Consider the following 14237-nt stretch of genomic DNA (forward strand, 5'->3'; position numbering starts at 1 on the left):
GTCGAAACATGCTATTACAGTACAAACGTAAATGTCTTCATTTCTATTAACTGTAATGTATGCAAAAGATAAAAATAATATTTACAATAAAATGAGTTAGTCGATTTGAAAATTAAAGAAAATCTTTTATAAAATAGAAAGTATTTTATAAAATAAAAGCGTTACCTGTTACTCCACACAATTTTGTATGCACATTTAAAGAAAGAAGGATAAATATTTTATTATATATTTAATGCCTTACCCTACTAGTTGAATTAGCTAGGTTTAATATCAGATTTACCACCAAAAGCATTCAATCGCCAACTTATCGCTTCAAGAGACTATCATGAACTGATGGCTCTGTCGGCATACCTGACAGTATATAGAATGTACGTAGTGTTATATAAATAACGTCTTGATTATACATAGCATAGGATATCTTACATATTGACAGAAGTCAATAAGTATAAACTTGTTTATGTTTTTTATTCCATTTTCGTATGAAGCTTTTATTTATAAAGACAATTTTTCTAAGAAACTATTCGCGAGAGAAAATTAATTGAAGAATTATAATCGCGCTTATACTTGCATGTATTGGCCGATCTTTTTTAATTAATGTCTCGAAATATTACGTGGTGGTTTTCAAAATGATATGAGATTTTTTAGTTCAGTTTAGCGATATTTACTTATGGTTTTACTTTGTTGCGAGATACTGGAAACAGCCTGTATATGTATGTATCTGTGTAAAATAAACGCATGTAAATATATAATCAACATCTGTGTATTAAATTAACAGAATAATACAGAAAAGTAATACAATATAATATGTAATATAATATAATATTAAAAATATCAATACATAATATTCATAATATGAATTATATTGTAATGTAATATAATAATTTTATACAATATTATACAATATAATATTTTTATACAATATTATACAATACAATATTTTTAATATTATATTGTGCAATTATATATTATATTGATTAAATACAATTAAACAATTATTAATTCCTATATGACATTAGTGAATAATTAATTATAAACATTTATAAATATTATTACAATCATTTATGCTGTATTTTTAATTTCTAAACAGTAAATATCTTAAAGATTTCGTTATTCAATTGTTAAATAAAGATCGAAAATAATTTATCTGTTTTTCGATCTCCGACCAGCGTGTTTCTATCTTGTATTCAATATTGTGAATGACTGAATTTTTCAAATTCTTTTTCACAAATTTCTTTATCTAAAATGGATATTTTAAATAATTATTATCAATAAATGATTTCGTATTTAATAATTGCACTGTCACAAATACAGAGTATCATTATGAACAGAATTATAGAAAAATATTATATAAAATATAGAAATTTGATTTATTTAAAATTTACCTCGCCCAATTGTCCCTTAGAATACGCATTGTTAATTATAACAATTAATGTTACAATCTCATTGATTTTTCTATAAAAAATAAAACAATATTATAACTAATTCGTACAATAAAATCTTCACATCAATGTGTAGTATATCTTTATTAAATAATATCGTCACCTGTGTCTTATTGTTTCGTAATTACTTAATAAACTTGTAAGCATGTACTTAGTATGCCTCTCAAGAACAGAAAGGAAAATATTAGCAGTTAAGGCATAAGCTCGCTCTATCGATGAAAATTCAATATAAGATACATTATACCAAGATTTATATAAAATGTCTGATCTTTTTGTTTCTAAATAATGGATTATAATTTTAGAACTTTTACTATAAGCCAAACATTCTAATATTTTATCATTTCCTTTCATGTAATCATTAAAAACTTTATTCCATGTATCACGATCTGCCGTTTTCAAACCATTGCAATATGTCCACCTCTTCCATCCAGGCAAAAGTCTACAGAAGACAGTCCAGAAAAGAAATAAAAATCTTCTAATCGAAATTGTGTTAATAGTTTCTTTAGTATTTTATAAATAATTTTTTGATATAAGTGATAACTAATTTCTCAAACATATGCAGAATATAAAAAAATAATCCTAGAAAAAGAATAGAATATTATGAAAAGAAGTACTTGTTTTCTTTAGGATTTGCTAGATGCCATTTCAAATGACGCTTAGACTTTTCTTCGCAAGGATTTTCATTTATAATACACTCCCACTTTGCGAGTTCTTGATTTAAGCATTTAGCATGATCGCTGATGTGACTTTCGTCATACAGATTCCAATAATTAGATCTAAAGTTCTGCATAAAATCAAACCTTAGCACTCCCTAAAATTTAATAACTATCATTATATTTAGTTAATTCATTATTTACAGGAACAGATATAATGTACGCGTAAATAAACGTTTGTACTAAATAATTTTCTTTCATATTTCTTTAATATTTATGTGACTTCGTAGCATCAATATCATAATAATTAGATTTACCAATTTCTTATTTGTGTGTGAATAATTGTGTATATTACCATCTAAATAGGTATGGATTTTATATCATTTAATGAATTTTTAACACATATATCCATATATAAAGTGTTTCATAAAATTGTGCTAATGTTCGTGAGTGGGTAGAACGCAATAAACTGAACAGAAAGATTCTTTACCATTCTACAATTTTCGTAATAATTATTGAAATATTAATTAAAAATGTGAATAAGCGTGCGTTTCGCGAGACTATATCGTAGGATATGCGCGATAGATGTGCCAGCGGCGAATGTCGCATAGCAATGAAAAAACAAGAGTTGAGGCACGCGCGATCAAGCTTTACGAGACACTTTGTACATATATTTTAATCTGTGCATATTGATGTATCGATGTTGATATATGATATTTATATCAATTGTCTTTATAAAACAAGCATTTACAAGTGGATTATTATACATATATTAAATTATTATGTGTTGTATAATGTAAAAAGATTATCTTAATATTATATAAATCAATTTCTCTGCAAAATGTTTGTATATTTTTAACATCGTAAACATTCGAATACTACGAAAAAAAATTAATATAAGAAAGATAATTGTGTTATATACTGTGTTTTATAATTTCCTAAAACTAATTAAATATTAATTACACAATTGAGCAACAATTATCATGTAAATACTAATGTATTATTATTATAAAAAAATAACTTGATGAAATATTTAAAATTTATGTGATTGTATTAAATATAAAAAATATATAACAAATATGTAACATAAGCGCCTTTTGAATTTGAATTTCTGAATTTTGGTACAAAAAGAATTAAATAATAATGTATAATTATTTTTTTTTGTTTAACTCACTCCATATATCTATTTTTAAAAGAATTCATTATTATGATATGAAATCGTATTATAAAATAGATAATTGATGTAATGGATAATTATTTTATAAAAAAATGTAATTATATCTATATATATACCTTAAATTCAGGATAAAAATTTAAGAATGGAAAGATGTTCGACAAAAATTCAAATGCTTTGAGCATAGGATACCATGCTATATAATCTCTTTCCTGTGCCAAATAAGAAGCAAGTTCCCAAAATACGGAGAATTCAAGTTTCTTATCTATCGCAAAATGAAAAGCATCATTGATGATTTGCGCTCGATTGAGAACATGTATATTACTATATTTTTGAGAATTTAAGTATTGTGCAATTTTTCGCCAATTCGCAATATCATAATTGACGCGATAGTATCCTGTTATAAAATAAATTACTTTTGTTGATTATTAAGTACTTTAAAATTATATATATTAATTATAAACATATTTCGTGATGTTAAAAATATTACGAAATTAAATATATTATTATAATTAGAGATGTTTGCATCTTCCGTTTTTATTATGTAACATGAAGGCTGTATCAGCAATTCTATATATTACAGCAAGAAAGAAGATTTCAAATATATTGTTAAAATTTCAATATTCTTGCAATATCTATTGTTATATCTTATATTATATATTATATATTATATATGAGTTTTAATACATCTTATGATAATTTTTAATTAAAATTGGTATCAGATATGATATATATGATATATATATATATATATATATATATATATGTATGTATGTATGTATGTCTGTATGTATAATAATTGAACAATTCTGACGATTTGGATATGCAATTTAGTGCAAACATAAAATGGCTTCGACTACAAACATAATATATATATATTTATATATATATATATAATAATTATACAAATATATGTATTTATATATTGAAACATATATACTTTAAATTATATACAATATAATTTTAAATTTATTATTATATAATAGATAATATAGATGTATATTTATCATTCAATATTTACCAGCTTGTTGTAAATTGAAAATAATCCATTGATTTTTTTCAAGAAAGAGTTCAGTTTTTGAATGCCATGGTGTTAACAAAATATTCGTCCAAGTTATGGTAAAATTGGGATTCAACTCCGTAGTATAACTAACAGGAATATAATATTGTTCCTCATCTAATTTGTTGCGAAATTGTACCGATACGGTTACAACATCAGTAGAATAATTTCGCGTCACCTTCAATACGGATGGATACCTCTGCATAATCCACGAATTTATCGTATCTTTTATATTAAAATCATACTTAAAATTCAATTCAATCATCTTAGATCTCATAGCGTCCCATAAATGATCGGCAGTTGTTGCTTCAGGCTTACGAAATCTGTAAGATTTAACATCATAATAATTTTAACACTATACTAAAAATGATAAATAAATAATAAGGAAAGAGATCATAATTTACACAGAATTTATTTTCGTATTTTAATCTATAATGTAACTTCTACAGAGATAGAAATTTATGAACTTTAATATAATTGTATACATATATATATGTGTATATATATATATATATATATATATATATATATATACATACATATATATATATATATATTCTTATTAATATATATTAATATATATTTATTAGTAATTATGTCAGAATTTGTCTCGTGACTGAATAAATAATAATTTTAATTTTTATATTACAAAATTTTAGAGTGTTTATATTCTATGATTGTAAAACTACATTCTCCAAATCATTCAATTTAAATTGTTTGTTATTTAGAAAATATAAATATCTATTATATATTTATTAATTAAAAAGTTGAAGTTCAATCTTAACAGAAATTCATAAATATAAAATAGCAGTATAAATTTAAGCTTTTAAATATCTATGTCATTTAAACATTAAAAAACTGGAAATATATTATTAAATTTATTTTATATTTTGATTTTTTTTCCTTCTCCTCTATGATGTATATATTATTACATTACAATACATTATACTTACTGATTATCCAAATATTTCATGAATCCCTCTAAAAATATATGAATTGGTAATGTTCGTATTAACATGCGCCATATAATGGATCCTATAACGTTTGAAAAAAAAAGAATTTAGTATATTTAAAATGTCTTTACTGCAATGTGCAATAAAGGTTTGTGAATTTATATGTAATTAATAAAATTAAATATATTACACCCAAAGTTTGTGTAATTAAATCTAAGTAAGCATCTATAAAAATTGATAAATACATTTCAACGAAAAAATTTGTAATAATAGATAAATAGTGACTCATTAAAAATTTGTTAAAAATAATAAATTAGACAATTATAAGGAATTAGTTAATTTTATATTTTATTATAATTTTTTGAAATCTTAGATAAACATGTATAGTTATAATTAAAAAAAAATTACACATTATAAAATTATTCAAAAATTATATAAAAATTTAATTTTAAAGTTAGATATTATTACGTTTTTGCAAATATTATGAAAAAATATATTAAATTTTACAAATGAATTGCCTTGCGCGGTTCTTTCTACGGAAATTAAATTTCGAAGAAATTTGAATTTTGAATGAATTTGCTAAATTTTGGAAATAAATAGTTTACGCGAAAACACAATAAAATTTAAAAAACGTCAAAATAAATGTGATAAGGTTGATGAAGTGGTTTCGTCACTACAAGTATTCAAATATCGAAATAAGGCGTTATTTTAATACTATTAAGGAAAAGTAGAAATAATATATTAAATAAAGTAAATAATATATTAGAATGTCATATACAGTTGATCATTTTTATTAATACATTTTACTAATTTATTTACATGGAAAAAATGTGTATGTAGCAGCATCGTTGCTGTCGTCGCCATAACATGGTATTTGATATTTGATAAAATATAAATAATTGAAAATATAGTTATTATATAAGTTTTCCCTAAGTCTCCCCCATCGGATGGAAGAGGGATACAACTTTCCTAATTGCATTAAAAGACTAGCCACTCAAAATAATTAAACACCTGTTTCATAATTTTTCGTAATTTTTGAACAGTTTCTGAAATATAGTATATGTGAAATTTATGGACACCCTATATATACATTTATGTACATATTTTCCACGTAAATATAATATCTATGTATTAATAAAAGTAATCAACTGTGTGTGATTCTACTCAATAATACATTATTTATTTCGACATTTGAACGCTTGTAGCGACGAAATGGCTCTATCAAACGATATCGCGGTTAATGTGACTTTTGATTTGCCACAAACTATTTATTTCCAGAGTTTCTGCAAATTTCACCAAACCTCAAAATTCAATTTCCATAAGAATCGTACAGGGTCTTTTGTTTATAAATGACTTTTCTCATTTTCTATGAAATTAACATTAGAAATTTATAACTATTTCATTGTTTAATTATGCAGTGTTATACGCATACCTTTGATATGAGAAAGAGAAGACTGTATATAATTTTCAGGATAGCTTATATTATATTCTATGGTAGAATTTATAACAACATAAATATTTAGATAGAGTAATTCATGTTGAACTTGAACTACAAACAAATCCATCATCCGGGAATTTGGCAGAGCCTAAAATCAATTCGATATAATCATAACTTATCATAAATAATCAAAAAGAAAAAGTTTTTGGTACATATCAAAATTAGCTTATTATATGCTATTGTTAAGAATAAAGTTTGTATGTATGTTTGTGTGTGTAAATTTCTCTGCGATAATTTTCATACAAAAACATATACATATTTAGTTCTCATTAAATTTCTTTCACCGGATTTCTAGAAACTTTAGAGACTTGGAATCTTATAATTTCTTACATTTAAGAAATAAAACAGAATATTTGCACAAATATTTAACAATTATTTATATTGCTAAACTATTAATCATTTGACTGCGTATTCAAATAGCGTTAGTAATAAAATAACCTTGCCCATAATGGATGCTTGATAAAATATATTAAATCCTTCGTTTAAACATGTATGAGGCCATAAGTAAGTTGGTCTGAACAGATTTCTAATATATTTTTGTACCATCCCACGTGCAATTAAGCGCGCAATTATCGTCTTGTATGCGACAGGATCTAACTCTTCATTATAAGTGATATCTGCTTCTCTAGAAATAATTATACATAATAATGTGTATGAAAAATTTTGGATATTAATATAATTTCTTATGTAAATGGATTACAATATAATATGTAATTAAAATAGTTTTTAAAATATACCTATATTTTCAACTATATATATTACCGATAAAAAATGAAACCCAAAGTCTGTTCCATATCATTTTGTAAATCCGGGATTACGACATGATCCACTTTGCTCTCAAATGAAACAGAGGTCCGCGCAAGTTCTCTCCTCCAAATATTCCAATTACGAATGTATACACTAGCGGAAGAAATAACAGTTTTCGCAAATTCTAGATGCGGTTCCAATTGTGGTCTGAACCATATGGATGAACGAATTGTTTCATTATCCGAGAGGATGATCTGATGAAAACCGGATACCAGAAATGCTACGCTATCTATGGAGATCAAAGGAGTCTCATGAAAATATGTCCATATCATATTATCGTTCGTCAATTCAGTATCTCGTATCGGCATATTTGACAAAGCTTTGTATTTTGGATGATGTATTATGCAAATAATAAAAGTAATTTTTAATTCTGGCTTGTCCCAATATGGAAATATTTGCTGTTTTTTCGTTTGATACCAATTTCTTCGCTGGATACCTTTTGCGATTAACCACCTACCATATTTTAATGATATATTTTAGATAATGACTAATTTTATAGATAATTGTAAGCGTAGAATGCACAAATGTACAAATTGTTTTTGATATTTCATATATTCTTCTACTTACTCTATTTCTTTATCTTCGTTTATGTACGGAGTTCCGAAAGATTCCCTTACGATATTAATTGAGATTGCATAGTCTATATACAGATCGTATATTCCACGCAACGAGACATCACCGAAATCGAGCACGACAATATTGTTTTTAATAAAATTTGTTGAATTTGTATCATAAAGCTTACCATTATTTTGATTTAATTTTGAGTACATTATAATTGTTGTATCCGGTACATAAAATCCTATGTATCGTTTTGCATGAGAAATATTTAAAGTGATTATGCATTCGCTAAGGAGATAATTATTGTGTAACATTAACTGTATGTTATAATGTGTCGGAAGTATATAATCTGATATATTGCTTGATGTATTGTTTAATACACTGCGCACTGCGATTTTCGAGTCTTCATCGATTCCTTTGATTTTTGATTCTTCATCATCCACATGACTCGCTATTGCCATCATGGCAAGATATATTATACTAATAGTTAATAATAGTTTTAAGAATGTCATGTTGAATTTCACTCGGATATCTATAAAAAAACGTTTCTTTATTAAGAAAAAAAGTATTTGCAAAGAGTATGCAATAAAATCGATTTTTGTGTGAAAAAACGTTCAAGAGAATTTACCAAACACTTCATAAGAAAATACGATTAATTTAAAAAGAAATTAAAATAATACAGTTTAATAAATAAAGGAATGATTAGAAAAGATAAATATACAAATTATTAAAACGACATATGAAATATTTTTTCGGACTTGAATATTAGGAGACATGAAGGATGTATTTAGATAATTCCAGTAGGACAAGCACAATAAACATAACTCTTATTTATCTCAATTTAGCTATCTTTAAGATTTGTTCTAGTACAATTACATATTTCAATGTATATATATATATATATATATATATAAGAATTAAAATGTGTGAGAAATGAAGGTATATTCTGAACAACGCGACACATGATATGGACTATATGTTTACTAACATGCTATTTTCAAGATCAATCTGTTCCTTAAGTAAGAAATGTATTAAAGACATACAAACACTGAACGGAAATCAAATATCATCAAATATTTGAAATTTTGATAATGTAGCGGATTGTATCAAACATTCGAACAAAATTCTAAAAACAATTATGTTAATATTTTTATAACACATCTTTTTGAATAAAATGTTAACTTTTTATTATTTGTTGTTTATTCGTTCATTACACATTCAAATGAATATATCCTACTGGTCCTAGACATTCATTATAAAAAATATTTTAAAAACAAAACACAGGTAATATTATACTTTTTTAAGATAGATAATTTCATAGCTTAGCTAATGAGATAATATTTTATATAGCTTAGATAATTTTATAGCAATAATAAAAAATTAATTACAAAATAATTTTATAATGTCAAAAAGAAATTTAGCTTATAAATTTTACACTTTCTATATGTCAAAATGGTCGAAACATGTTATTACAAACGTAAATGTCTTCACCCACACATTTCTATTAATTGTAATGTATGCAAAAGATAAAAATATTATTTACAATAAAATGAGTTAGTCAATTTGAAAATTAAAGAAAATCTTTTATAAAATAGAAAGTCTTTTATAAAATAAAAGCGTTACCTGTTACTCCACACAATTTTGTATGCACATTTAAAGAAAGAAAGATAAATATTTTATTATATATTTAATGCCTTACCCTACTAGTTGAAATAGCTAGGTTTAATATCAGATTTACCACCAAAAACATTCAATCGCGAACTTATCGCTTCAAGAGACTATCATGAACTGATGGCTCTGTCGGCATACCTGACAGTATATAGAATGTACGTAGTGTTATATAACGTCTTGATTATACATAGCATAGGATATCTTACATATTGACAGATGTCAGTAAGTATAAACTTGTTTATGTTTTTTATTCCATTTTCGTATGAAGCTTTTATTTATAAAGACAATTTTTCTAAGAAACTATTCGCGAGAGAAAATTAATTGAAGAATTATAATCGCGCTTATACTTGCATGTATTGGCCGATCTTTTTTAATTAATGTCTCGAAATATTACGTAGTGGTTTTCAAAATGATATGGGATTTTTTAGTTCAGTTTAGCGATATTTACTTATGGTTTTACTTTGTTGCGAGATACTGGAAACAGCCTGTATATGTATGTATCTGTGTAAAATAAACACATGTAAATATATAATCAACATCTGTGTATTAAATTTACAGAATAATACAGAAAAGTAATAAAATATAATATGTAATATAATATAATATTAAAAATATACATAATATTCATAATATGAATTATATTGTAATGAAATATAATAATTTTATACACTATTATACAATATAATATTTTTATACAATATTATGCAGTACAATATTCTTAATATTATATTGTACAATTAATATTATATTGATAAAATACAATTAAACAATTATTAATTTTTATATGACATTAGTGAATAATTAAGTATATACATTTATAAATATTATCACAATCATTTATTCTATAATTTTAATTTTTAAATAGTTAATGTCTTAGAAATCTAATTATTCAATTGTTGAATAAGGATAGAAAATATTTTGTCTGTTTTTCTATTTCCGACCAGCGTGTTCCCATCTTCTGTTCAATATCGGTAATTGATATGATTGAACTTTTAAGCTCTTCTTTTACAAATTCCTTTATCTAAAATGGATTATTTTAATAATTATTATCAATAAATGATTTCGTATTTAATAATTGTACTGTCACACATACAGAGTATCATTATGAACAGAAATATAGAAAAATATTATATAAAATATAGAAATCTGATTTACTTAAAATTTACCTCATCCAACTGTTCCTTAGAATACGCACTGTTAATTATAACAATTAATGTCGCAATCTTATTGACTCTCCTATTAAGAATAAAACAATATTATAACTAATTCGTGCAATAAAATCTTCACATCTATGTGTAGTATATCTTTATAAAATGATATCGTCACCTGTGTCTCATTGTTTCATAATTACTTAATAAACTTGTAAGCATGTACTTAGTATTCCTCTCAAGAACAGAAAGGAAAATATTAGCAGTTGAGGCATAAGCTCGCTCTATCGATGCAACTTCAATATAAGGTACATTATGCCAAGATTTCAATAAAATATCTGATATTTTTGATTCTAAATAATGGATTATAATTTCAGAATTTTTACTATAAGCCAAACATTCTAATATTTTATCATTTCCTTTCATGTAATCATTAAAAACTTTATTCCATGTATCACGATCTGCCGTTTTGAAACCATTGCAATATGTCCACCTCTTCCATCCAGGCAAAAGTCTACAGAAGACAGTCCAGAAAAGAAATAAAAATCTTCTAATCGAAATTGTGTTAATAGTTTCTTTAGTATTTTATAAATAATTTTTAGATATATGTGATAACTAATTTCTCAAACATATGTAGAATATAAAAAATATCCTTATAAAAAGAATCGAATATTTTGAATATTATGAAAGGAATTACTTGTTTTTTTCAGGATATTCTAGGTGCCATTTCAAATGACTCCTAGATTTTATTTCGCAACGATTTTCATTTATAATACATTCCCACTTTGCGAGTTCTTGTTGTAAACATTTAGTATGATCGTCGATGTGACTTTTGTTAAACAGATTCCAGTTACTAAATCTAAGTTTCTGCTTAAAATCAAACCTTAGCACTCCCTAAAATTTAATAACTATCATTATATTTAGTTTATTCGTTATTTACAAGAACAGATATAATGTACGCGCAAATAAACGTTTTTACTAAATAATTTTCTTTCATATTTCTTTAATATTTATGTGACTTCGTAGCATCAATATCATAATAAGTAGATTTATCAATTTCTTATTTGTGTGAATAATTGTGTATATATTTTATCATCTAAATAGGTATGGATTTTATATCATTTAATGAATTTTTAACACACATATCGATATATAAAGTGTTTCATAAAATTGTGCTAACGTTCGTGAGTGGGTAGAACGCAATTAACTAAACAGAAAGATTCTTTACCATTCTACAATTTTCGTAATAATTATTGAAATATTAATTAAAAATGTAAATAAGCGCGCGTTTCATGAGACTGTATCGTAGGATATGCGCGATAGGTGTGCCAGCGTCGAATAGCAATGTCGCATAGCAAAGAAAAAACAAGAGTCGAGGCACACGCGATCAAGCTTTACGAGACACTTTATATATATATTTTAGTCTGTGCATATTGATGTATCGATTGATGTATCGATTTTGATATATGATTTTTATTTTCTTAATTATTATTTTCTTAATTTAAATCTGTGGCGTATCAAATATAGATTTTAAGTATTTTAAACTTTAAATATCAATTTCTTTTATGAAACAAGCATTTACAAGTGGATTATTATATATTAAATTATTATGTATTGTATAATGTAAAATAATTATCTTAAAATTATATAAGTCAATTTCTCTGCAAAATGTTTGTATATTTTTAACATTGTAAACATTCGAATACTACGAAAGAAAATTAATATAAGAAAGATAATTGTGTTATATACTGTGTTCTATAATTTCCTAAAACTAATTAAATATTAATTAAACAATTGATCAACAATTATCATGTAAATACTAATGTATTATTATTATAGAAAAATAACTTTATGAAATATTAAAAATTTATGTGATTGTATTAAATATAAAGAAAAAATATATAACAAATATGTAACATAAGCGCCTTTTGAATTTAAATTTCTGAATTTTGGTACAAAAGAAATTAAATAATAATGTGTAATTAATTTTTTTGTTTAACTCACTACATATATCTATTTTTAAAAGAATTCATTATTATGATATGAAATCGTTGTATTATAAAATAGATAATTGATGTAATGGATAATTTTTTATAAAAAAGTGTTATTATATATATATATATATATATATATATATATATATATATATATATATACATTTACCTTAAATTCAAGATAAAAATTTAAGAATGGAAAGATGTTCGACAAAAATTCAAATGCTTTGAGCATAGGATACCGTGCTATATAATTTCTTTCCTGTGCCAAATAAGAGGCGAGTTCCCAAAATACGGAGAATTCAAGTTTCTTCTCTATCGCAAAATGAAACGCATCATTGATGATTTGCGCTCGATTGAGAACATGTATATTACTATATTTTTCAGAATTTAAGTATTGTGCAATTTTTCGCCAGTTCGCAATATCATAATTGACGCGATAGTATCCTGTTATAAAATAAATTACTAATTAAAAAGATAGAAAAGACAGAGAACTAATATGAAATGTCAAAATTAAAAATTATCAAGTATCATTATATATTTATATCGCAGCTAATAAACAATACAAAAAAGAAGAAAGAAACAGAAAAAAAGTATACAAACAAAATGTGGTACATATAATTATTTACAAAGTTATGTGCGGACGTTTCGACTTACTTTCAAGTCATCATCAGCGCAAATTAAATAGCAAGGAAAGCATAAAGCACATTTGCAGAAATATAACGCAAACAAACATGTATATAGGGTGGCATCTTTAAGTATACTTATTGTCGGGAGGACGCCAATGGAAGCGCTAAGGATGCCCATCATACAATAATAACAGGTTTAAACGGTTCTTTGAGGTTGGCGGAGACCATCTCCAATTTGGGTTTGTATGCCCAAATTTGAGTGTCGTTTAACAAGCTGTCTGCAAAATCCGTTACTTAAACCTGTATTAACCACGCAGGCATTGTAATCGTTATATAAAGGATTAAGAGTGAATCAAAAGTACTGATAAAATAGCTAAAATTATAAATTTCTTTATAGGGAGAAACAATAATAAATCAAAATAATAACTATAATATCAACTGATAATGACCGTAATAAGTATGATGACATATGTAAAAATTAAAGTGGCGTAAAGAAAAATAACTTACAATGTTGAGAGAAAGATCGCATGGTCAACGTGGTCATTATTGGTGTTGAAATTGCTTAACCATAAATCGACAATCGAGCGCTAACATCTCGAAACGACGGCAACGGCACAAGTGGCCTGAGATAACAATAAGCCGTTTAGTAATAA

At 24.9% G+C, this 14237-nt stretch overlaps 2 protein-coding genes across 2 annotated transcripts in view; both read right to left on the minus strand.

Moving 5' to 3' along the window:
- Positions 1–1111: 1111 nt before the first annotated feature.
- On the minus strand, positions 1112–8660 carry LOC145974634 (aminopeptidase N-like). Its single transcript, XM_083104596.1, has 11 exons — positions 8152–8660; positions 7540–8037; positions 7216–7402; positions 6712–6865; positions 5280–5361; positions 4288–4649; positions 3386–3663; positions 2054–2250; positions 1543–1878; positions 1383–1452; positions 1112–1237 (listed from the first exon to the last, which is right to left on the minus strand). Exons 1-11 carry the CDS (start codon positions 8652–8654, stop codon positions 1112–1114), a joined length of 2793 nt encoding a protein of 930 aa, XP_082960722.1. The 5' UTR covers positions 8655–8660.
- A 2042-nt stretch (positions 8661–10702) lies between these two features.
- LOC145974576 (aminopeptidase N-like) overlaps positions 10703–14237 on the minus strand; it is a 31834-nt gene continuing 28299 nt past the window's right edge. The window contains exons 7-11 of the mRNA XM_083104492.1: positions 13125–13402; positions 11659–11855; positions 11140–11475; positions 10980–11049; positions 10703–10834 (exon numbers count right to left, since the gene is read on the minus strand). Coding sequence (XP_082960618.1) covers positions 10703–10834; positions 10980–11049; positions 11140–11475; positions 11659–11855; positions 13125–13402 — 1013 coding nt within the window. The remainder of the gene's footprint in view (positions 10835–10979; positions 11050–11139; positions 11476–11658; positions 11856–13124; positions 13403–14237) is intronic.

This window comes from Camponotus vicinus, unplaced genomic scaffold, assembly GCF_025532165.1.
Source record: "Camponotus vicinus isolate PSW18456_S1 unplaced genomic scaffold, iyCamVici1.0 SCAF_7, whole genome shotgun sequence".
NCBI lineage: Eukaryota > Metazoa > Arthropoda > Insecta > Hymenoptera > Formicidae > Camponotus > Camponotus vicinus.

Bases quoted from the DNA above. Each gene is read 5' to 3' on its own strand.
- LOC145974634 (XM_083104596.1), bottom strand. From the start codon at position 8,654: ATGACATTCTTAAAACTATTATTAACTATTAGTATAATATATCTTGCC. The intron at 6,866-7,215 runs GTTATTTTATTA...AATTGATTTTAG, and splicing joins AAGCATCCATTATGGGCAAG to GCTCTGCCAAATTCCCGGAT. The intron at 4,650-5,279 runs GTAAGTATAATG...TAAATCTTACAG, and splicing joins ATGAAATATTTGGATAATCA to ATTTCGTAAGCCTGAAGCAA.